The sequence below is a fragment of the Vidua macroura genome, chromosome 11, assembly GCF_024509145.1.
Source record: "Vidua macroura isolate BioBank_ID:100142 chromosome 11, ASM2450914v1, whole genome shotgun sequence".
In the NCBI taxonomy this organism is placed as follows: domain Eukaryota; kingdom Metazoa; phylum Chordata; class Aves; order Passeriformes; family Viduidae; genus Vidua; species Vidua macroura.
Genome location: NC_071581.1, coordinates 6,791,089 through 6,816,369, shown reverse-complemented (window position 1 = coordinate 6,816,369; position 25,281 = coordinate 6,791,089). Strand labels below are relative to the sequence as shown.

General features: G+C 41.9%; 1 protein-coding gene across 1 annotated transcript in view; it reads right to left on the bottom strand.

Moving 5' to 3' along the window:
• Window positions 1–24,833, bottom strand: part of ADAMTS18 (ADAM metallopeptidase with thrombospondin type 1 motif 18) — a 79,109-nt gene extending 54,276 nt beyond the window's left edge. The window contains exons 1-3 of the mRNA XM_053987772.1: window positions 24,732–24,833; window positions 24,488–24,566; window positions 22,309–22,625 (exon numbers count right to left, since the gene is read on the bottom strand). Of these exons, the coding sequence (XP_053843747.1) occupies window positions 22,309–22,625; window positions 24,488–24,566; window positions 24,732–24,833 (498 nt within the window). The remainder of the gene's footprint in view (window positions 1–22,308; window positions 22,626–24,487; window positions 24,567–24,731) is intronic.
• Between the last annotated feature and the right edge of the window lie 448 nt (window positions 24,834–25,281).

Here is a 25,281-nt window from a genome sequence, read left to right as displayed (position 1 = left end):
GTGGAAATTTATGCATTGGGTTTTCTACATTCAGAATAGCTTTATGCATTACATGTGATTTTCCCTGAATCAAGGTTGACTTTCCATTAACCTCGATGGGTTTAGGACACAATGAGGAGAGGGTCAGATAGGTCAAAATTCCATTTTTATTTCAGATTCTGCGCAATTATAACACCACGAGAGGAAGCAGGATGACAAAATCTAACATTCTTGTAAGTCTAGACAACACAGCATGAAAAAGGCCAGGGACTCCTGTCTATTCCTTCTGTATCCCATGTGGCTATCACTAATAATAGCAATAATTGTGAGAATATGGTGGGAAGGAATACACAAGAGAATGCTCAGTTGGAATTTGCTGTTTCTGTTTTCTTCTTCCCTCACAACACATATTTGCTGTCCTTCTGGAAGGGATATTCCATGCCATTGGGAAGAAAATGGAAAGACACAAGTTGACCTATGGCGTTAGCAAATAATTTTGAATCAATAATTTAGAGGAACTTGCAGTTTGTTTGAGGAAAAGTTGAGAAGAGATAAAAAGGCTGCATTCCTCCTCCTCTCATTATTTGTTATGAAATGTTTGCTTAGCTCTGGGCTAAAGGAATTTTCAGATCCAATACACCTCTGTGAAATTCCTCAGTATCTATATCTATATCTATCTTGGCTATAATCACCAAGGTAAGGAACTTGTTCTGTTTTCTTGGTGTGTTTCAAAAGGAAGAAGAATTTCAAAATGAGATTTGGATGAGGGCAATGAAAACATGGTATCTGCTTCAAGATTTTTTTAATTGAACATTGACTATAAATTGAAAAGTAAGGAGAATTTTTTTAAACCACTGAAAAAGATCATCTTAACTATACAAAATCAGGTAGATTTTCCACTGATTTTCAATCCACAAGGAAGAATTTTCAGAGTCACTAATATATCTGTCCCAAACACATCTCATTGGCCTCTTACTGGAACAGCAGAGGCTGCTCCCATTTGCTCCCCTCTGTTCTTAGACTCGGAGTGGAGCCTTTGGCAGCTTACCAGCCTGTAAACCTAATTCATTTTGGGGTTTCAGCATCTCCAGAAAAAACAGAGCCTCCATAAAAAGCAGAGCAGTGACAGTGAGTGAAGGATTTGCAGAACTTCTACTTCTCTCCCATAATTTAACAAAGCTGAGTGCTGACAAATCCTCACTCCAGACTGGAAAGGCCTCGTGGCTGAGGGTTCTCTTGCATACAAGTGCCTTGTATGCCTTGTTTGCATACAAGACCCTTTCATTACATGCTAATTAAAATGAAGGCAACAACTTTATGCATATTAAAGTTAGAGGAGTTTCGGAAACCAGATGCAAATAATGAGGTAAAAACCTAACAAAATGAAACTGAGAATTAAAACAGATGAATAATTGAACTTCAGTGTCTCTGCTAAACGTAACTACTCAATACTGACTGAGGTAAAGTTAAATTACAGTTTGCACAAGAACAAGAGTATCTCAACTAAACGAGGTAGGAAAGAGCATGCACATATTTCCTAAGGAATACTACTCATACCCAGAATGCCTTATTCAGTGTTAGGAGCATATACATAAAATAAGGTGTTAACAAACCCGCTGTGTCTTAACTAAAACAATGGCCAAAGAAATCAATGAAATCTATACCATTATGTGGATGTGAGCAGGCTCAAGATGAAAAATCACTAAAAATGAAGAGTTAAATGTCATTTCACACCCATTAAAATAGTTCCACATATTTATGAAAAGTCTTAAAAGACTTGACAAAAGGCCAACTGAAATTGGCATAAAGCTTTCCACAGACTTAGTGGACATTGATCCAAGACTTCTGTTATTTCCCAACTGTCCAGCTCCTAAAAAAACCCAAATCATTGATTCAAACACATCCCAACAAGAATTACAGAACATGTACAGAGACATAAAGTACAGTCTTTAGTTCTACTTAAAACACATAAAAATGTAAACTAAGAACTTCCCTGAAAAACAAAGAATAAGGAGAGCAGATGACCTATGAACTATGGTTGCTGGTTATTTAAAACCATCTGAGGCCAAAGATTCCTAGAAATCTAATATGCACATCACAGTGTGGTTGGGGCCATCTCATGTTACAGCATAGTGGAGTCTTTTCTCATTCACTTTGCAGAGACAAAACTCATGAAAATACCTTACCTACAGCTCATTTTCATCCAACTCTTGTTTCCTGCCCTGATGCTCTGTTAAGTCTTCGGTGCTTTGGCACCACAAAGGAAACACAAAAAACCCAGCTCTGTCACCAAAGCTTTCCCTTGCTGGAGGAGAGACTGCCCCCACTCAGCTGTCCCACCTGGGGGTTCTGCCTGCCAGACCATTTCCCACATGGAACCAAGGGCAGCTTGGAAGCCAAAAGAGGGTATGACAGAGACCCAGAGAACACAAAGTTGTTCACACAGCTTAGAGCTCCCTGACAACAGCCAGAAGCTGCCTTTTGGCCAAGAATTGGGCAGATGTCAGTTTTTGGTCTCTGGAATTGGGCAGATGTCAATTTTTAAACACCAACATACAACAACATGTGCTAGAAGGGGAGGGAGGTCTCCCTGTAAGTCCTGTACCTCTGCTCAGACTCCACCCCAGACTGAGGGGAGATGAGAGAGGCCTTTCCCTTGGGTTTTATGAGCACATCATGGCAATGCCCTCACCAAGTACAGAAACCACCTTGGCGTTTGCCACCATCCCTCGGTTCCTGCCTGGAACACACGCTTGCCAGAGCAAGCCAGCCCAGCCCAGGAGCCACAGGTCTGCTCAGAGCCTGGATACTGGGAGAAGCACAGCACAACATCCACGTGTGGACACAGCATGGTGTAACAGCGAGTTCACGGCAGCAGCGATTTCAGAAACATTTTGAATGTCCCCACGGAGAAACCCGTGAGGAGGTGGCAGTCCCTGTGCACCAGCAGAGACAAAACCCTGCCAAGACAGCAGGGAAAAGTGCCAGCTGCTTAGAACAGGTTTTGGGTTAAGCCTTGAAAATGTGGTAAATGTATCTTTTTCTCACTTATGCCAAGGAATCCCAGGAAGAATAAAGTCCTGTTAAGTTTGCCAACATTCATCTTATGAATTCCTCTTTCCTCCAAAGCAAGGGTATTCAACCAATACCATCATGAGGCTGTTCAAAGAAATCCTGCATTGTGTAAGCAGTTTAAATAACAAATGATTGTTTCTTTAGGGAATGTGTAATGAAGTAGACTCACCTCTTGGGATGGGTTAAGTTGGTAGTCTGAAAAATATGTGAGACTATAACCTTACTACAGTCATAAGCAAAACTACTTCCAAGAATTATAGCCAGCAGGATAGTACAGCCTGACCTGGAACTGCAGATACCCGATAGCTCTGACTGACTTTTTGAGAGATGGCTTACTGAGCCCCTCTCAAGTTAGGGTCACAGTGTCAATGCTCTGGAAAATACAATCAAAATGAGCAAATTAAGATGTGAAATTAGATAGAAAAAAATGACAAGCAGCATATCTGGAAAGGAGAAAGGGGCTGAATTGCAGAAAGTGTTGCTGAGGTGAAAGATATTTTTACCCTCGGGAAGCATCAGGAGCAAACAGCCAAGCCAATGGCAGTAAATCATGGTAATTAAGGGAGTTCCTTCCCTCTCCACTCTGACCCACAGCCCCTTTTCTGGGAGGTAGCTGCAGAGGGGACAGCAGCAGCCACAAGGCTGAGGGACATTTTGCCTCTTTCTGTCCCCCTGAGAAGGGCACTTACACAATGTACCCACGTTACTGAAGCACTGGGTAAATGGAACAAGCTTCTGAGACTCCGTGACAGGGACACGATCTGTAATCCACCTACAAAAAGTGAAAAGTCTGGACCCTAAATCCATACACAGATTGTTAAATTAATGACAGACTTTTACAGAGTGTTAAGCACCCAGGAGCTCCCATTGAGCTGAACATTGTCTGTGCAAGCATTTCCAGAGTGCTTTTATACCAATTTTGTAAAGAAAATGTTCTGGGAAACTAGTGAGAATGGACTCTCATGAGGTTTCCAATAATACACATGTATTATTGAAGTCAGAAATCCCACGAGTAAAACTCAGAGCATGTTCATTTTTGATCCTATCCCAAACCAGGCACTACAAAGGCATGCAAGCACACTGAAGCGAAGAGAGAATTTAAGTTAACTAAAGTTTTCCCTAGCTTTTATTTTGCCAAAAAAATTCACCCATCCTCCAGAAAAGTATCAAGCCTGTAAATGGGCAATTCCTGATGCTGGCCCCAGAGTCAGGGAAGTACAAAGTGATGTTTTATGGGACTAGGTCCTTGGCTGATGAGAATAACCTCAGAAGACCTTTACTGATTTTCACCAGACTGGAATACCTGGCTCTGTACCACAGCAAATGTTTAGGTTAAGTTAATAGCCTTTATATACACTAAAATATTTTTTATCATGAAAGAAGCATTAGAATAATTGGTTGCCTTTTCTGACTTGAGAGTTGTCAGCAGATGGCATTTTTCTTTCGAATCCGACTCAGAAAAATAACTCAATTATTCTGTTTTCTAATGCAATATAAATTTCTTGCAAATGTAAAATGTTAAGGGTTCTTAACAATATAGTATTTTATTACCTGACGATCTGACAGAAGGAGAGTACAAGGTTTAAATTGCCAGTCTGAGTTAGCCATGAAAGACTACTCTGTTTGGTTGCTCAAAAGAAGTGCTATGCAGAACAGTCAGCAATTAAAACAAGGTAACAAAATTGCATGTCTTTAATTATTCCTATATGAACAAAGCCAGCGTTATCTCTGAATAGTGCCTTTGTATTTCTGCAGTTGACTGAGCTTGTTTCAAACGTCTTTATGCAACCCCCTGTCAGCATATGGCAAATAAGGAAATATTCTTATTTGTTCCTCCACTTACGGTAATTGACCCAGTCACATTGGTATTTAAATGTATTAAATTGGTATTTATTGCAGGATAATGAGATATTCTAGAACTAACACAAAGTTGATTGCTTTGCCACAGATTAAATACTTGCTTGTCAGTACGTGAACTCACTCATTTCTCATGTTTTGGGTTTAAAAAAAAAGCCAAAAACCAGAAAGAAACCACCCCAGGAGTAGGCATGATAAATGAATAGAAGAAAAATACTAATGCAAACTACAGCATAACCACATTAACTATACACCAATAATATTTAAATGAAGTGCCAGAGGTTTACCCAGTTACAGTCAGGATCACTTCATTTACAATTCCATCAGAGGGACTCTTTGGCTCCCTAGAAAGGTTTTGGAAGGCAATTAGCTAAAACCAACAGCTCAAATTTAGCCTTGGTAGCTGTACAAGCACTTGGGTATGGTCTGTTTAAGCAAATCCCTGCAACCATAAGATAAAATCTAGAGCTTTTATTAGTTATGACAGTTCTGAAATCCATCACAAAGCAAACAGGAAACAGCAGGATTATTTAATGAGTGCATTTATGCTTCACTTTCCCTAAAAAGAGGCAGCCCACTATTTGTCATGTGCTGACAGTTGATTAGTTACTTAGGGTACCTCAAGAATAACAGAAAAACAGACTTCAGAGAGTAGCTTAGTGTGTCCCCTGAGCTAAAATCCCATGTAACTAGGTGCACAGCTTCAGAGAACACTCCAGGTGAGAGCAGGATTACCTTTAGAAACCTTTACAAGCACAGGAAATGCAGCTCCTGTCATTCCCTGTAACAGCACAAAACAAAAGCACCATTTATGTCCCTCTTAAATATCTGAAATGTGCCTTCAGGGTGCCCAGATCTTCAAACCCTAAGGTGGGTTTGCTATGAATTATTTATGCTGCTCAAAGGATTAGGTGAAATGAAAATGTTGTGGCAAGATTCTCCTCCCTCTTTTTGTACAGCTAATCAATTTTACAGGGCTGGAGTTCAGATGTACCAATATTGTAGAGAAAGTGCATGCCTTCTTAATGAAGCTGCTGCTCCTGGAGTGGTAATAAAGGCAAAACCTGTAAGATTAGGGCAGAGTGACACAGAAAATGAACAGCTTAAAAAAAAAAACCCAAAAAACCCAAACAACTGATGATATATAACTAAAATCAGTACTTGGAAATTCCTTTTCCATAGGTACTTAGCATTAACAGATGCTTGCTTGAGTGTTTCCAATCAGCAACATTCCTCCCTATCAGACAGGCAACTCCAAACATTAAAAGTCATGAATCAGGCCTTGCAGGAAACAACACTATAAATAATGAGATTTTTTAAAATAATGCCAAAGGGCTTCAGTGTTTTATTTTCTTTCTGATTTCTTGAACCATTTACAGCTGAGTTTTTAAAAGCTTTTTTTACCCTTTATAATCATGTATACTAGAATCAAAGCTGAGTAGGGTTGGGGTTTTTTTTTAGTGAAGAAACAGCTTTTATGTGATGATGGGACTTTGGTAGCTGGACCCTTCAGAACATTTCATATTGTGAGAATTAGGCAAGGTTTAATACTCCCTTATAGTGCACCCTGTTGGGGTTGCAGACAATAGAGAGAGAAGACACTTGCCCAGGCACTGAGACACCACTTGGAGCTACCTGATGGCAGAACCTTCACTCTGGGCAGGACTCTGGGCTGCAATTAGTTACACCCAACTGCATCAAAGCCACAGGCAAATGCTCTCCACATCTGGTGGTTCCCTACCCATACCCACATTTCCCCAGTGTAGATGCTCCAGATATGAGCTTTCCCTTCCAGAGCTGATGCAAATGAATTTGAGGGGGCAGAAGATCTGAGCCTGTCTGACCTGGGATAATTTGCATTCAAACAAAATAAATCCAGTTCAATTCCCATAGCAATTTTGCTTTGCTATGAATAGCTCAGGCAGCTCCAATAACGAGCAGCTCGGGTTACATCTGATTGCCAGCTGTATTGCTTACTAAGAAGTTAGGTCAGTGCTTCCCAACCATTTAATTTTCCGTGTTGGAGTATACATTGCTATGGATTAGTTACATGAGAGAGTGGTCACAAGGAACTCTGTAAGGGAGCAAAGTATCAGCTTTGCTGATATTCCACATACACAGACATATCCATATGTTGAAATATCTATGTGGGAAGGAGAAAGGGAGTGGAACAAAAGAGCTTAGGACATTAAGGGAATGGAAAACAAGAAGCAAAGATGGCCCAAGAGTGAGAATGTCAGGCTGGCGCCTGGGTTATCTGGATTAAACTCCCTACTCTTCAGCATTTCATCTTCTCTATTCCTTATTTATCAGTTTAATAGGCAGGATTTTGTAATCAATGCAGAAAATGCTCATGAGGGACTTGTGAAGGCTCACATTTGACCCTGGCTGGGTTGTTCTGTTAAAGTGCTTCCACCTTCTCTACTCTAAGCTGCAGCCCCAGCATTCAGGATGCCACAGCCAGAGCTGTGATCCAGGAGCACAGTGAGCTCTGAGCACAGAGACCCAGAGCACAGCCAGGTGTGTGCCACCTCACAGGGCTCCCAGCTGGCACTGCCTGGTCAAAGACACTGTCCCCAGACACAGCCCTGTCCCTCAGCACATCCTGGACAGGCTCGTGCCAGGTGGCCCCACCACTGACCCAGAAACACACAGCACAGCCAGCTGTGGAGGGCTGGGAGCTCTGCTGGGAGCTGTGCTGGGAGCTGAGCTCATCTCGGGAATTCCTGTGCCATGGGGCTTCCCACTTGTCACACGCCTTTAGAGAAAGGGTGCTACTTGGTGTCATGGTATCAAACCCAGCTGGGGATGGAACACCACACAGCCACTCCCTCAACCACCCTTCTGCACCAGGGTGGCACCACTGTGAGAGCAGAGCAGGGGAGAATCAAGGGCATCCTCTGCCCTCTTGCTGCAGTCATCTCTTTGAAGCAGAACAGCAGCCTAGGTGTGTCTGAATCTCTTCTCGCCACCACGAAAAGGTAAAACAGTAACACGTTGACTGTAATTCACGCAATTAAACCCAACACACAAGGCAGCAGCATCCCAGAAATCCACCAAGTTGAAATAAAACCTCATCCTTTTCTCAGTTTCCCGTAACATCAAAAACCTGCACAATGGCAATTCCACAAAACACTTCCATGACCATACAAACACCCTCAGCATTCAGGGCTTACTTTACATGGGCATTTAAATAGATTTTTACAAAGATAAATGTAATAACATACATCTACATTCCATGGCATGAAAAAGCCTCCTATTTGCAGTCCCTGCTTACAGTCACAAAACCTGCCTTCACCATATTACACTGCCAAGTGTACCCTGAGGCCAGACAGTCTCTGTTTCCCTCCTTGTAGCCAAATGCCACCAGTCTGCACTGCTCAGCCATTCTACACCCACCTTGGGCCTGCTTTAAAGCTGTGCACTCATTCACTCCTCTCCCATCAAATTAGCCTCAGCTTCTATTTTAAGGGAATGATGCCCAAGGGTGAAACTGCTATAACTGCTCTGCTAGAGCAAACTAAAAGCTTTGCTAGTCTGTGACAAATCCAGCCAGATTTCCTGCTTTTAATAATATTAAAAATGAAAGGTCAATGAGAAATAATTTTTGGTACTATTTTCTAAATCTCTGTAGTAGAAATAACTCTGATGACATGCAAAACCCACCACAACGAGGTCCTGGTTTGGTATAAAATAAAACATAATGCGACAACTGTCTTAAAATGGACATAGAAATACTACTTAATACTGGCCCAGGTTGGGGTAAGGTGAGGGAAATCAATTTTTTAACCCAATTTACACCTCCTGACATGCTGTCTGCGACAAGGTCAGAGACCAACACACAGGTCTAAAGCAGCATTTGGAGTGTTAAACAATGACTTCCAGGTATTCAGCCCCATGTTTGACTTGGACCCCCTGAACAGGCCTGCAGAACTAAACTGCTCATGAAAGGTTACACTGATTTTGCCATCACCAGAATTTAGTACGAGCATCTGAATTATGTTTAGCAGGGATGAGTGTTAAGGAAACAGCAGGAAAAAAGACAGTGTGGGAGCATTTACTCATGTCTTTTCATTGAAGAAATCTATCCAATTATGTGTTATGGCACCAAAACACCATTTGCCAGGGTTTTCATGCAAGTGAACAGCATTTCTTCACAAAAGCATCTGTACAGTAGAGAGTTTTCAGCACAATACCTTACATATAAGGCTCTCAAAGTATAGTCTGTGGATCAAAGCTCAAAGTAACCCTGTGATATTCTCTGAGATCTCAGGAAACCGGAAAATGTAAGTGGCAAAAGGGAAGGTAGTGTCTGAAAGCAACTTTTTATTCTAGGTGATATTCTTTATATTAAATAGGTCCAAGATAACCAGATATCTATTGAACAGATGTTGCCACTATGTTAAACACTACAGGCCTTCTGACTGAAATAAAGATGCAGTGAAGACAATGGAGATATTTGTTGACAGCTCAGAATGCTTCACAGTTACAAAGGGATGGTAAAAAAAATTGTATCAGCAGAAGATTTAGAAGGCAGACTTTCCTAAGCAGCCTGACCTTGTTTCTGCTATGAATCTACTGAACAGTAGGTTAAGCAAAGGTCAGGTTAAGCACAGGTTAAGAAAAAAGCTCCAAGAAGAGGAATGTGCTGCTAGGGTCACAGAGGCTCTGGGACATCAGGGGAGTGTGTGAGAGTCACAGACACTCCAGTCTCCACTGCAGCTCCTGCTGGAGGGCCTGAGAGTGCTCTCTGCTCCATCCTGGCAGCACAGGACCTGAGCTGGCTGCACAGCACAGCCAGCAGTGGCAGAAGTGCTGCACAGCTCAGCTGCTCTTGCATCTTGAGCCGTTAGCCAGGAATCGGGGCATGCTTGCTCTGCTGAGAAGTACCACATGAGTGGAATAATTAGTACAGCAAAGCACCCAGCTCCCATAAACAGGAGACAATTTGGCTGCTTTCATAGGCAAGAACTAGAAAAGTGAACATGAGAAGTGATAAACGTGGTTCTCCCACTCCAAGTCTCTCTGAAGCTCCGTTTGACCTGCACAGCCTCTGATTTATTATATTCAGATGGTATCTGCTCTGCTGGAGCCTGTCCTCAACCCCCATCCCTCACAGTGGTGTAACCCCAACTTTTCCCCAAAACAATCTGGCTGCTCAGTGGCCTCTGCAGGGGCACAGCCTGCCCCAAGGTTACTGGCTGATGGTAGTTCAGCCTTCCTCATTCCTACACACTTTCCTACTGGAAGTTCCATGTGCTTCAGGAGCTGAAGTGCAATCCTGCCACTTCCCAGTGTGGATTTGCCCAGCTTAACACATCTGACCACAGATGTGACTGTTCCTGCAAATAATCTGGATCATCAGTCAGTCCCTCCACCCTTTCTTCTTTCCAGGTGGTAAGGCAAACAGAGGAAAAGCCAGAAGGAGCTCTTGTGAAACATTTCCTCTCTTCACAGCATGTTACAGCACACACTCCTCCCCCTGCAGAAAACCAGCAGTGTTAATGTGCTAGAGAAGTAAATTAGGCACAATTAGCACCATGGGGAACTTAAATATTTTGAGTGTATAGCATATAATCAGGAAATGCCCACCCTCTTTATCTGTTGGGAACAAGGAAACCGAAAGCTTTGTAATTTTAAACTGCCCATCAGTTGCTGTGAATCAGTCAGGCATATTGCTGGAGAGAGGTAGCACACACAAGAACACTGGCAAGATAAGAGAGGGTTTAAGCTACACTCCCCATCCTGTTGGAATAGTTTCAGCCCAAGATTTCACATTTGATCGCCCCTCTCCAGGGCTTCTCTGTATACACCTCCACTAAGCCCCTCAAAAGGACTAAAATAGGACACTGATCATAGTTTTTCAGATTATTTATACTAATTCTTACAAGATTCACCAATCTGAAATAAAATTGGTTTTGTTTTCAATAGCAAATAAAATTTATAAAATATTTTACAGATTTACAGTGACTTACTCCTTTAACATATTTCAACAAATAATAAAGAAGTCATGTGAGACTCATTCATATACATCCTCCACATTATAAATTTTTGCAATAAACCTATACCCTCCATTTACTACAAAAATTAAAGGCAAACTACAACAATCTTCTCTTTAAAATGCAATTCCTTTCCTGAAAGAAGCACAACAGTGTTGCTTTAAATCATCATAATAATGACTGAACAAGTTATTGAACAGCAGAAAAGACTACAGCCATAAACAGCATTGTCATGTGCACCTCTATAGAAAAACAAATATATTAATATTTCAGATACAGTGGACACTGAATTGCACCAACCGTTGCAAGATAAAGATTTAATAAAGAATAGGCACCAATTCAGTGCACTGGTATAGAAAAGAATGTATCAGTGTATAAGTTCTTCTTCCTCTTTATTGGCAATTAGGTCCAAAGGCTAAGCTGTCATTAAAGGACGTGGAATATCCGTGGAGATATTATGGGCACCATTCTGAGCAGGTTGATGGTAGGTAGGAAACATTCCCAATGGGAAATATTCCCCATCTTCTGCTAATCCTAACACAGGAGTAGGGCTGTGGAGGCAGAACGACCTTGGCTTTGCACAAATGTTGGCTTGCAGAAGACAGACCTTCATTCTGTAGGAATAACATTTCCTTCTGTTTTGTTTCTCACATTAGAGTGGGTTCCTGACTTTCCCAAACTGTACTCTTTCAAATGACTAAATAAATCATGTGAACAGCCACAACAAAAAAAATATACTATTCCCTCAGACCTTGAGCTATTTGCAACTAATTTAGTGTTCTGAGCACCAGAAAGCTAATTTTCAAGAAATGCTTGGAAAATTAAAACAAAAATAAACTTCTGATGGCACTATAACCCAAAAGCTGGGAACTTGTAAATAGAACCAGTGTAGTACTCAGAGGTCAAGAGCACAGTCTGGCACATTTTTGTTCCTAGCTTTAACTGGTAATATATCAGCCCTCACTGATTCAGCTGCTGGTCCAAATTGTCCTTTCCTTGGTATTTCATCTGTCCCACTGATGGAAAACACAAACCTTTGTCACCACAGCATTATCCTGATGCTCACAGCCATGGCACCACCTGCACCGTGTTCTGTCCCTAGGATCATGCATGGTCTTCATTACCGAGACCTGCAGGGCTCTGTGCCTCAGGCAGCTCAAATGACCACCCAGCTCTCTCTGGTAAACACAGGAATCAATTAACCATTGCTGTACCATGCTCCCCTCTCTGCAATTACTCAGCTCTCCTACCACGAGCAGGAGATGAATGACGTCTTGTCCCCTACAGGTGTTCTGTGATGACATCTGATAATATTCCCACACAATTTCACAGCTCAAAACCTGCCAAGTCCATCTCCTGTCTAACAAGGACAACAGGCCTCAAAAAGTACCATCCCCGTTTATCCCCATCACCAGACTTGACTTCATCAGGACTGGATTTGGGTTAGGCCAAATAACCCCTTTACATTTACTTGTGGCTTTGCATTTTCTGGTGGCCATTGGCTTCCTTTGCTCCTTCATTGTCAGGATGCTCTGGCAGCAGAGTGGAATGACAACACTTGGCACCAGGGCACTGAAACCTATCTGGGAACTGCAGGCACTACACGCCAAGCACTTGGGTGCACTTTCTAGCAGTAACAGTAGCAGCTGACTCTGGAAACTGCCTGAGCTCCTGCCACATCTCACTTCTGGTGTGAGCAGTCCATGAGAACAGCAAGGCTCAGCCTGCAGATGGAGTTTGCCCTCCAGCATGCTGTTTGCCTCCATCTAACTTCTGATTCAGTGAAATCTGATTATACAGCACCACCCCAGAGTATGTCCAACAAGCATTTCGGGGTCTGCCAAGAGCAACAGACACGTTTCACTTTCTCCATGAGCCAGTGGTGCCTCCCCTTTCCAAAATATCTTTCTAAACCAAGCAGCAATTGCAGCAGTGTATCTCAAAAAAGTGGCGTGCCTACTGACTAAAGGGCCAAGATGATGTTGGAAGGAATAAAAGACACTTCCCGAGGCCAGGTTCAGATCCAAAGCAGTCAGCAGAAAACTTTTTACTCACCACAAGAAGCTTTAGATGAAGCCCATCAACCAGCAAACAAATACCTGTCAACAAGAGTGGACGATACTGGGCTGCAGGAATCAGCAGACATCAGCAGCTCACTGCTGTCTCAGCTTGGAAACTTTTCTCCTGCCCCTTTGCTCAAGCTTTTGCTGCTTGGGGTAGGCTAACAATCCCACCACCAGTATGTGATGTAGTGTAAAAAAAATATCCATATGGCCTCCAGCATGGCTTCCTGCATGAAGAGAACCAGCTGACAGAGCGAGCCCAGAGCTCCTGTTGTGGCAGACTGGTCTCCACAGTGGTTGCAGAGATGTTTATTACAAACAATGAAATGTAGAGCAGCCTACAAGGAATTATTCTTTATCAGAAAATGTAACAAAAAAGTGCAACATGACAGAAGCATTTTTCTTGTATATGCTATAATCATCCACAGTGGACTGCAAAACAAAAATCATCTCTGCCCTAGTCCAAGACTGTTATTTTAACATTTAATTTATATTTGCATCTAACAAAACAAGTAACATAGGTTTCTGTCAAGTGTTAACAAGAAATGACATTGGGTAGACGCATTGTTAGAGAAATTTAAACTTTCTTTTGTGGTGCTGCATTACAGCATTTATACCTATATCTCACCATGATCAGCTTGTACTTTAACAGCAATATTAATTTGAAATATTTCTTGAGGTTTAGTCTAGCCTAATTTTAAGGCCTACTGTTTTAATGACATCTTCTTAAAAAAAAAAAAAAAAAAAAGAGTGTGTGGCATAAGATAGGCCAGAATTACTTTAAAATTACTTTAAAGAAAGAAAGAATTACTTTAAAAATATTTTTGCTGAAGTGCAATAATTCACACAAAGAAAAAGAAAACCTCTTTTTAATTTCATTATTTAAAAATAACTAATTACATTCTGGTGTTATATAAATTCTATATCTCATGGCAAGGAAACTGCAGGTCTGAAGAGCAATCCATGTTTCATTAGTTTGTGTACTCTGCCACAGAATATAATATTACGTTCTTAAATTAGTCAGAAGCCACACTGTGCTGCAGAGTATGAAAACAAAAGTGAGGGCTCAAGCTAGGTCAAGCATATTTTGTATAGGTCCATTAAAAATCTCATTCCATTAATATTAATAAAGATGTTGAGACACAAAAGTCCTTCAATTAACATATATTAGGCAGGCAGGCAGGCACAAGCATTCAAGTGATCCCACTGTGAACAGCAAGAAACCAGCCCTCAAAGAATAAAGCCCCAGGTGTGCTGTGTACAGAGTGGGGCAGCCTGAAATGCAAATGCCCAGGGGAGTGAAAAGGCAACACCCCATTGTCTCTGCAAGTAAATATCACTTTATTGCCTCAGCTTCCTCTTCTCTTAAGCAGGTTTGTTCTGGGCCTTGTTATTGCAGTAGGAATAACTTCAAGACCTATTATCTTTGTCATCCAGCTTTTGTCTTTTACCATTTTTTGGCAGTTACTAGCTGGGCAGCCACATATGAGACTCAGGAAAAGGGTTTTCATCTGACTGTAGAAGTTGTTTGCAGATTTCCCCAGCTTATGAACTAACATTGTAAAAAAAGAAATTAACTTGCATGTTCCAGAAATTACTCTGGACAATAATGGTTCCCACGGTACCAAGCTTCAACCATCAAGACTCATTCACTCGCATCTGACCTGATTATTTGACATTTCTTCACCCTCATTCTTGGTGACTTCCGAGCACGATAAACAATAAAAGGTTACTGATGTCAACCCATTGTGTGCCAGGATGTTGTTCTCATCAAACACAGAGCAGAGCCAGCACTGAAGCTTAATTAATACGTGTTTGTAAATTGTGCTGAGCTGCAAAGCTTTATGATTTCAGGTTTCTTCTGTAAATGTTTACCTCAGAGCTTTAGTCAATGCTCCACTGTCTGAACCCAAGATAAGTTCTGCTTCCATCAGCTATTCACATAGCTGGTCAAATCAGTGTCAGAGCAAATCAATAGGAAATTCCTTTAGCATACAGTAATTTATGGTAGACCTGCAGCAACAGAATTGGGATTAAAATGGGATAAGAAAAGGCAAGAAAGAACCAACATTTCTGCTCCCAGTGACATGATCAAAAAGACAGAAGAAAACCTTGTTTGCAATGGAATTATTGGTTAAAATTCAATTCAGATACCACTTAAGGGCTAGTCAGAGCCTTCTGAAGAAAAAATAAGTGTTTTTTGGAAAAAAAAAATTCAAGTCTGGGTTTCAGCTGCTAAAAAATCACTGTAGGTCCACTGCCAGCTCTCACTGCAGAGATAATTAAGTTTAACCCCTCTTCTGCCAGCTCACTGGGAGAAGACCATGACAAAGTGAGGTACACAGAGCCCCTGGAAAGCAGGTATTTTCTAGAAAATCCCTAGCAGGCTTTATCTCTGTAAGTCAATAACAGTGCTAATGCTCAGGAAAGAACGAAATCAGATGCAAGCAGCTCTAAAATGATCTTGAGGAACTGACTGATATATCATGGGCATCACCACTGTGGAGACCTTATTTAGCATAGCTCCAGCTTTTATCTTGATCCATGTGCTGCAAATTTCCAAACCACAGGTCTTGGACCGCCAATCTTCCCTCCTGTTGCAGTACTGGACAGCAGTCCCAGTGATCCTCTCTTTCAAAGAGTAAAGAACCTGCTGTACATCAGGAAGACAAACCCTTCCCTAAAAAGCTGCAAATTAGAAAACATTATCATAAATATCTTGTGGACTTAAGCACAATACCATAACAAACAAAAATTTGAGGAGCCAAAACACATGAGGGACTTCTAGAGCTGGTGACAGAACTCCCAGTGAACATCCAGAGTAGTTACAACTGAGCAGCCTACAGTGACTTGAAGTCAACTCCCAGCTGAGTAGCAAGTATGTCACAGAGCTGTCATCATGATCAGGGCTCTGGTTCTGCACAAGGCCCTTATGAGGAGAGAATACTCTTGGGAAAACAGCAGTCTTTTAGAAGAGTTTTGATAGCAGCATTTGCTCAAAATAAGTGAATTGTGTGGAAGTACTTCTGTGCTTCCCACTCCTGTGCTATGTGTCAGGTACCAATCTCCAGGAGTGAGCTGCTTGAGCTGGACTTGAGCTGCAGTTTCACAAACTGACATTGTGTTTTGGGTAAACAAAAGCCTTTACACACCAGGTCTGCCAACCCGGTATTCTCCTCAAACACTTCTGAAGTGGAGAAAGAAAAGGGGAAAGACAGAAATAAAACCCTGTTTAGGTTAATCAGTGACTAAAAGCCTCTATTAGTTATTAAAATCTGCCTCCAAAATGAGAACTATTTGTGATGTCCTGCAGTTCCCAGCTGTGCAGAAGAGAATACACTGCCTCTCAGTAGCAGAGATGGTATGGCCCACATGAAAATAGTGGCGCTGAAAATAAAAATCCTCACGACATCAAAGACATCCTGTTATGAAGGGATCACGTCTGTGCAGGCAGGTCATCCACTCCTGACCCTCACAAGGGCATTTGTCTGTAAGCTTCTCTCTAATGGACTAGGCAAAATGTGGGAACTAGGTTTAGTGGAAAGGCTTTGCTACGGCAAGAAAAACACCGATGCTTCAAGCATAGAGAGCAACTACTGATTCCTTTGGAAGTGATGATAAGACTGCTGCTTAACAAGAAGGGGCAGGATGAACTATCTCTGTACAAATGGATACTCCCTGTTTCTGGAAAATCACTCCAAGGGTTCAAGAAATGGTGCCCACAGCAGCCTGAAGTTTGATTGGAACTACACCAACGAACCATTTATTTTCACACTCTGCTGCCAGCTGAGCAATGACAAAGCAGGCACAAGTGACAGAGGACCAGCTCCTGTGGACACTCAAGAGCAGTTGGGCAGCCACAGCCTACTGTGCTCAGTTTCCTCTATGTGCATTCCAGGTTTTTTAACATAACAGGGAGAAATGCAGCTTCTATTACTTTTTCTGCCAAGCAGAAGTAGATTCTTTCTCATCATTAATCCTTTTTAATTCCTCTTCTTACCTATCAGAAATCAGTAGTGCCAAAACACCTGGGATAACACTGCCTTTGTCTTTCAGAGCTAAAGGCAGACTTAAACAGAAAGCTTATCAGACAGATATGGAGAAGGTTTATCAATAACCTAATCACACAATTCATCACCAGTCAGGTCAGTGCTGAGACCAGAAACACTGACTTGCATTTTTCTAGTATAACCTAAAATATCCTCAAGAATATGACTATTTCCCATTGTCATCTCATTTCCCTGTAGAGATTTTTCTTATTTTCATATTTACCGCAATATGGAGTAATGGAATAATAATGGAAAAATGTTCATCAAAATAGTGGACAAAAGGATGATCCTGTAAAAAACAGTTTGTGTTTTATAAAGGATGGAGATGCAATAGTGTGTGAATACAAAGAAAATCACAGAACTCCCATGAAATATGCTGTTCACGTTGTGCTGGTACAATGGCAGAAAATATAGGATTTGTGTATTGGCTTCTGGGTGGACTAAAAACACCTTTAAGAATGAGAAAAAACACCAGCTCCGTACTTAGCTTCTCCTCAAAGTCCCACTGGGCCAAATTTTGTTGTATTTTTACAGCTATTGATTTCTAAAGGACCCTCATCGCAAACAGCAATTATTCTGTACTTTCACCAGCAGTCTGCCTCAACGAGTTTAATGGCAGTTTGTCTGCATAAGAACCTTGGGATTTGTCTCAACATATTTAATTGGACTTAAAGTGTGAGCTCTAGGAACAGGAGACTGCTGTTACCATCAACCTAAATAAGGCAGGTGCAATTAAACGACTACAAAGAGTGGGTACATGAGCTGCCTGGCCTGCTTGCCTCTTAGGTGGTCAGACTGCATCAAGAAGCTTTAATTTTGTGGCTTCTTTGATACTTTGAGAAAAGCCCTGCCCTCAGACACACACACACCTCCCTCCACTGAATTAATACATCTCCTGTTTATCTCTCAGAGCTACGTCTATAGTGCTTCTTGTCTAGAATCCTCTGACAGCTCGACAAGTGTAACATGATTCATCCCTCCCTCCTCTTTCTCTTCCTTTGACTAGACACTAATAAACATAACACAACTTGAGACAAGAGGCTCCTTACAATGACAGATTCAAACACATTTTGCCAAAACCAGAGGAGGGCACCACTACTTCTAACTGAGGTACACAAATCAAAGGGAGAGAACCGCCCAAACCCACCTCTGGTGTCAGCAGGTGCAGCCTCTCAGGCCCCCATGCCAGGGCTAACTTTGGCCAGGAAGATAATACTGTGTGTCATATAGTTTTAAAGGACCTGAACTGTTCCACTGAACTGAACTCCCTTTTTCTGACCCAAAATACACACACATCTTCTCTGTGATGGAATGGCAGGAGAGTTCTTTATGTTGGATAAACAGTTATTTCCTCTGGGCACACATTTTGTACTTGCTCTAGACCCTTCACCTGTGTCCTGCAGCCCACAAATGCTGTATAACAAATCCCTCATTCATTAGGGCCACCAATTCCTATGTTGTGTACTGGATTATAAACTTGTTTGACTTTGCCAGAGTTCATGTTCACAAGGGGAACGTGACTTCTGCTCTCAAAATCACAGTTATAAATTACTTTTGAAAATGTCTCTACAATACAACTGGAGACCTCTGAGGTTCTCTTGTATTCTGCCCTGATTTACTGTGTGACTGCAAACAACTCACTTTATACAGGAGATTCTGTACACATAAACTTAACATAAGGAGACAAAAACTGGCCTATAAAGAGAAGCAAACAACACTGTGATACAGGCTAGGAAGGCAGCAGTAAACCTTTTAGATTTCATCATGGAAGTAGAGTTAAAGGTGGTGAACCTACAACAGATCTCCAGATTAAATAGCACAAAGTGGATGAGAATGGGAAAGGGGGAAAGAGGTAGGAATATACACAATGCTATTGAGTAGGTCCTAAAAAAACAATTTCTTATTCTAATAGTGGCCAGCATAATCTCATTCCGAAAAAACTGAAAAACCACGGTAGTCTGTGGATTTGGTGTAGTCTGCCTCTCAATGAGCCACCTAAAGGCAATTATGAGTAATAATAAATTGTTAAATAATAATAGTAATAAAAATGCAATTATAGTAAGTAAGAATTAGCTCCAATTAGGATTTTGGGAAAAAAGGTTGAATGTGGAAAGACCAAATATTATGAATTGGAGAATGTAAACAGGGGATGAAGCAGCAAGACAAATCAGTGGCCTGGATATAGCAACTGGGAGAGCACAAGGCACTGAAGGAAACTCCAAAATATCATGCAGGAATAAAACAAGAGGTTTGTTAAATCAATAATGAAAAATCAATGAAGAAAAGTAAAAAAAAATTGCATTACTTTTTATTTGGGATGCATTAAGATGATGCTAAAGAGAGAAACTAGCTTTGCATTTACTAACAAACTCATTGTCCTAAAGTTGCAAGAGTAAAAAAATTATCCCAGGGAGTGAGAATGCATTAAAAAAATATGTGAAAAATTTTGTAACTTCTGTGGAAGGTATATATCATGTTCTCCACAGACGGTCAAGAACAGAGTTTTCATTTAAAAAACAAGTAAAAGCACTGTTTTTTTGCTGTATAACAGATGCTCCAGCAAGCAAAGGATGCTGACTGAAGCAGAAAAAGGGCAGAAGACAGAAAAAAAGCAATTTTCCATTTGAAAGTCTAAGCAGTTTGATGATGAAAAGAGGTAGTACTCACAGTAATCTTGTGCATATTCTCCTGAAATGCTCACTTACTCTATTAGAGACTTGTTCAGATAAAGATCCAGTTCTGCCTTCTGACACATCAAGAAAATTGTGTTGACTGATGGAAACATTTGGTCTCAAATCAACAAATCAGCATAAAAACGTGGGGCCTTCCTGTCAACTAAGCCATTAAAATGTAATATACACACATTTCTTGACAGATCTAGACCAAAGCAACAAATTCTTGCTCCTTTCCAGTGTTAAGTTAAGGTCATCCTGCCTAACAAACCATTTCATACAGCCTCTCCCCAAAGTCTCCTCTGCAGGCACTGGCAGATAACAGACAGCTGAATGACTGAATACTCTAGGTCATCCAAAAAATTAGATCAAAGAGTCCCCGTAGTCTATTGAAATGCAATTGCTTCCAAATCACATTGTGGTGTTCCAGGCTTGAAAGAATGGGTCACTGCAGCTTTATTGTAGAGAAGCTATTGCTAATGAAAGGAACAATGGAAAGATTAGTGCTACCAACCATATAGAAGAAACACCACTTTCAGTTTAATTGCACTGAACAAAGCAAATAGGAAAGAAGGGCAACCAAGTGACAAAAGTAGTTGGTGAAAAAGGATATAGAAGCTATTCACAAGGTTCTCTTGATCAGAGCACAGCGTCCAGACTTAACATATGATTACTGAATTTGGATCCCAGTGAAAAGTGACGTGGGTGTCATTACAGACAGCTGACAACATCTTTAAGAGGGCAGCCTTGTAAAGTGAAAGACTCAGAATCCTGTCGGTAATTTGCCTGGAATTCATTAGGTGCATGGAAATTAATAAATGGATAGGGAGAGAGAGGGACAATTATACTTTGGGATATCTACCCTACAGGAGATTATTGTAAGTAAAGGTTTACTTCATTTGCCAGTTTTAAACAACAATTTAAGGCAAAATCTATTGAACCTTGAAATTAATTTTAAACAGAGATTCTATTTGTTGATAATCTAGGTACTTCCATAATAAGTTTGTTCATACCACAATATTTATTCTCTTTTGATCAGTTTCTGGATCTTTTCTAAGTGAAGCTTACCAGTCATAACAACCTCTGTGTCGAGACAGTGGTAAAAGATCCACTTCATTCTCAGTTAAGATCACCACATTCTGTTCCTCTGTGAACTGAGGCAGACTTGAACCTTCCTTCTCCAGACAAGACTTGACAAGCCCAACTTCACTTAGCTCAGAAAGCATGTTAAAAACCAAAATGTGGCGAAACAGGGGAGATCTCCCAAACTATATCTGCTGTGTGTAGGTAGAGCACTTCCCATAGCAAAAAGACAAAATACTGCAATGAGTGAAAACAGGGTATTTTTCCAAGTAAATCTCATAAAAGGTAGTAGTTGTGAACATGAAGCTTCCATTAAAACAACTGACCACATTTGATATTAACAGTTCAGCATCACAAACACAACTTTAAAAGCAAAATAAAGCTTCAACCCAGTTCCTGGCACCTGCTCCAAACTCACATTTACAACTGTTCAAATGAACTGTTAAGATTCCTCTAACTTGATGGGAGGAAAAAAAAAAAAAAAAAAGAGCACAGCATTCAAAATATAACCCAGACCACTTCAACCAGTTATCAACAGCCCTTCCTAATGAACAGGCTTCTCAAGTCACTGATTCCAGTTTCAAAGGAAACACTGGCTGTCTCAAGTGCTCCTTCTTTGGTCCCGTCACACAGTTTAATAGCCCTCAGAGACAAGTACCTTTGCAAAACAGATTTCTAGAGGGTGACCCAACATATCCTCTGGACCTTTAGTCAACCACAAAGCACACAGATGACTTCATACACTTGCCACTCAATGTCACTGCCTTCCTCTGCAGCCACAGCAGACTGCTTTGCAACTACAAGCGATTAAGCCTAAAAAACATCCTTAGCTATTAATTCTGTTGACAATTCTCCTAAATTGTCATCAGTAAAGCCTTCTCTGCAGGCAGTGAGCACAGTCAAACGTATTTTGAAAAAATCACCTGTGAATAATGATTTTTCATGAACTTGGCTGACAGCCATAAATGGAAAATACACAATGATAATTAACACATTCATAAGAGATCAACTCAACAAGACCTGTAAACCCAAATAATGCTTGAATTATCAAAAGATACAAAGAGAAATTTGTTCACAACTCCTGCCAAGCTAGGAAATTCACCCTTCCTTAAAGTAGTTGACAAACCTAGATATAATATTGTTTTTTCACAATGTTCTGGACTGATTTTTTTTTTTTTTTTGTTTATTTACCACAGTTCACAAAGGAAGGAAGAACTTTTACTTAAGAGGGAGGAGAAATAGGTATAAACTATCACAAACTGTAACAAATTGCTATGGGATAATTACTAGGACTACCAGCTAGTCTTGATTTTTTTTCCTGAAAGAATGTCATCAAAAATTACAAAGGTTTTGATGCTGTTCATTGGCCATAATGAAGTCTCTTCTGTTAAAAACAATAGCAACTAGTGATACTAGAAAAATCAGAAAAGTGTTTATGGTGTCTTGAATATTATGTGAACTACATACCTTCAGCTACTATTCCACACATGAAAATACTTTTAATGTTGATTTGTTTTAAATAGACACTTACCAAGCCTACACACGTAGATATTGCCACCGAAGAGGTGCTATCATTTCTTATAAATCCCTGGTAGAAACACTGCTCAATTTCATGTTCCTGAGAATTTGACACTCCATCTTTCCCGAGTACCTGGACAACAAAACTGTTGCTTAAAATGGTCGAAGGTTTAAGCTCTAAGTGAAGTTCCTGTCCAAATGCTGAAAATTTGTAGTGCAAGGAACTCTTTGAACTCTGAGTTGATCTCTTTGTCCTAGTACTGTGCAAAACATCGTGTGAAATGTATGATCCGCTGGCATCCACTCTGACAGGTGTCACAAACACATAATCTGTAATGATAAAGAGTCTGCCATCAGTTCTGGCATGCCACAAACAAGGCACTCTGACACGGCATTAAGCATTTCCTATGGCATGGAGCATTCCCTCATTTTGGGGCTGGCCTGCAGGCTCTGTGTGTGCTGTCTCGCCTGCATAAATTCACCCCTGTAAGTCACAAAGGCTCTCAGCCTGTGTTTGTTTCCTTTGTGCCCCACTGAGAGGCGCAGACTAACTAGCATAGCTGTGAACATTCCCACAACTGCTCCTCTGGAGACATTTGTCATCACCAGCAGTTCTGTGGATTTTCCCCTCCCCCTGTATTAATTGTTGTCAAATGTGAAGGCCACTCTGCTTTGAGAGGCTTTTCCCTTCCCTAAGAATGCAGCAAATATTGTATCACTGTAGGGGTAGCCATGACTGAGACCTTGCAGAACTGTACCACTTGTTCAAATGGATTAAAGGATTAATTTATTAATGCCTTAACTGAGTGAGACCTCATCTCTTTGTAGTGACTTGATTAGACTGGGTTTCAAATTGTAACTGACCTCCAGCAGAAAGAGATTACATCTTACCTAATAACCTTTAGTCAGCCATTGCTAATTGCATGTCAAAGAAGTTTATTGTTTTAGCTAAAATATGCAAAAAATTACAAAACTATTTTTGAGGAGAGCACTCTGATTTACTCAGAACCACCCAAAAAAAGGAGGGGGAAAGAGGCCATAATTCAGCTGGCTGTACAAGCAGGTGCCTCACTTGCAGGACACTACTATTGGTGTTGACCTAACCATGCAGGGATTACCGGTGTCCTGGAACCAGGCTCTGAGTTTTAACTGTTTCCTGAACTAGGATCTTTGCACCCATTCCTGGCAGCCTAAGTAATTATGCTGAAAAAACTGCTTCCCAACCCCATTTAATTTGTGAGCTGTGTTTCTCTGTGGACACTTAGAGATGTCCATGCACTTGGCAAACAATTAATTTCTCTTCCTAAATTGAAATAACACCATCAAAAAAAAAGAACCCCCGTCCTTTTTGTGTTGTAACAGATGTTGCAAACACCCTCAATCAATCTCTTTGCCTGAATAGACTTTATTGGACACACAATAGGCTGAAAACGTAGCCACTGACAGGTTGCTTTTCCTTGGACAGTGGAAACAATGCATCAAGAGCTTTCACTTTCCTCAAGTGGTGTTAATCAACGGCAGAAGTTGAAGGCACTAAGCAGGCTGGTGGCCAAAAAATGCAGGCAGCTGCTGGAGAGAGGGAATCCCCCAGTGAGCAGAGCATAGGGTGCAGGAGGGGTTTCCTTTCTGCATCCTGATGTGGTTCTCTATTGTACTTTGTTTCTACTCACACACAATACAAAGCATATACTGCACTTCAAAAGTCCCAAAGCCATCAGCATCTACGTGTTAGTCACTCCAACCTGGGAACAAACGGCTCCTGAGCTCCCACTCACACAAGCCCTTTCTCTCCAGGTTTTTCCCCTGCTTAGCCTGCATTGCACAGTTCCTCCTGTTCCCTTACACAAATATTTTCATTACTTTTGTCTCACTGCTTCCACAACAGACACGTGAGATTTTGTTGTTGTGGCTACACACGCATTCATCTTTCTAATCGCACATGGAAACGTGGATGTATTTACCATCTCATTCATTTGCTTTGCTGCTACATATTGTTCCTTTCAGCTTTAGCACACAGGGCTTAACAAGTTAATCCCTGCCCACGGTTCACCATCCCACAGTAGCCAGCCTGCTTGCACTTTACGCTCCCTAAACACTGTGACATCTCCCCTCTAAATATTCACTCCCCGAAAAAAAAGAAAAAAAAATCCATGCAAATGTTCACATACAGACATAGAAAGAGCTATACAAACCATGAGTCAATTCACTGATGCTGTCACTGGTTAAAGTTGCTGCATGAGACATGCAACAGAGGCAACACAGCTGAAGGGTCTGCAAGAGAAAAAAAAAAAAAAAAAATTAAAGAGAGAGAGAGAAAAGGAGTATTGGGCGAAGTTTCCTTGACAAGGCAAAACAGAAAGACAAGGCACCAGAAACTGCAGTAACCTGGTATGAAAGTACACTAGGCAACTGCAAAAGAAAGTGCTCTCGACCTGCCTTTACAGTGCTTCCGAGCCACGGGAGAGTCTGGAATTGCATGGAGCTGCCGCCGAGAATCGCAGCAGGTAAAGTCCAGACGGCCAGCAGGAGACAGTCCATGTTCCGCCGCGCACCTGGCGAGTGCTACCTGCTCCCCGAAGCGTGCGGCGGGCGCGCCCGCCTGCCCCGCATGGTCACCTGGGCGCTGCCCCGCAGCCGCTGCGGCGGCCGGCGGAGCGCGGGGAGCGGCGCCCAGGTGAGCGCGGCCCCGGCCGCCCGAGCGCTTTAAGCCCCGCCGCCGCCGCCGCCGCCGCGGGGCAGCGCTGCCTCCGGCGCCGCGTCTGGCGCGGCCGCACCCGGGGGGCGAGCGGGGCGGGCGGGACCGGCGGGGCGGAGCGGGGCCGGGCCGGGCGGGACAACGGGCGGGAGGCACCTGGGGCCGGGCACGGCGGGGCAGCGGGGCAGGGCAGGGCAGGGCAGGGCAGGGCGGGCGCACCTGAGGGGATGTGCACACAGCGGGGGAACTACGGTACGGGGCAGAATGGGGGGCCGGCCCGCTGGGGTTGGG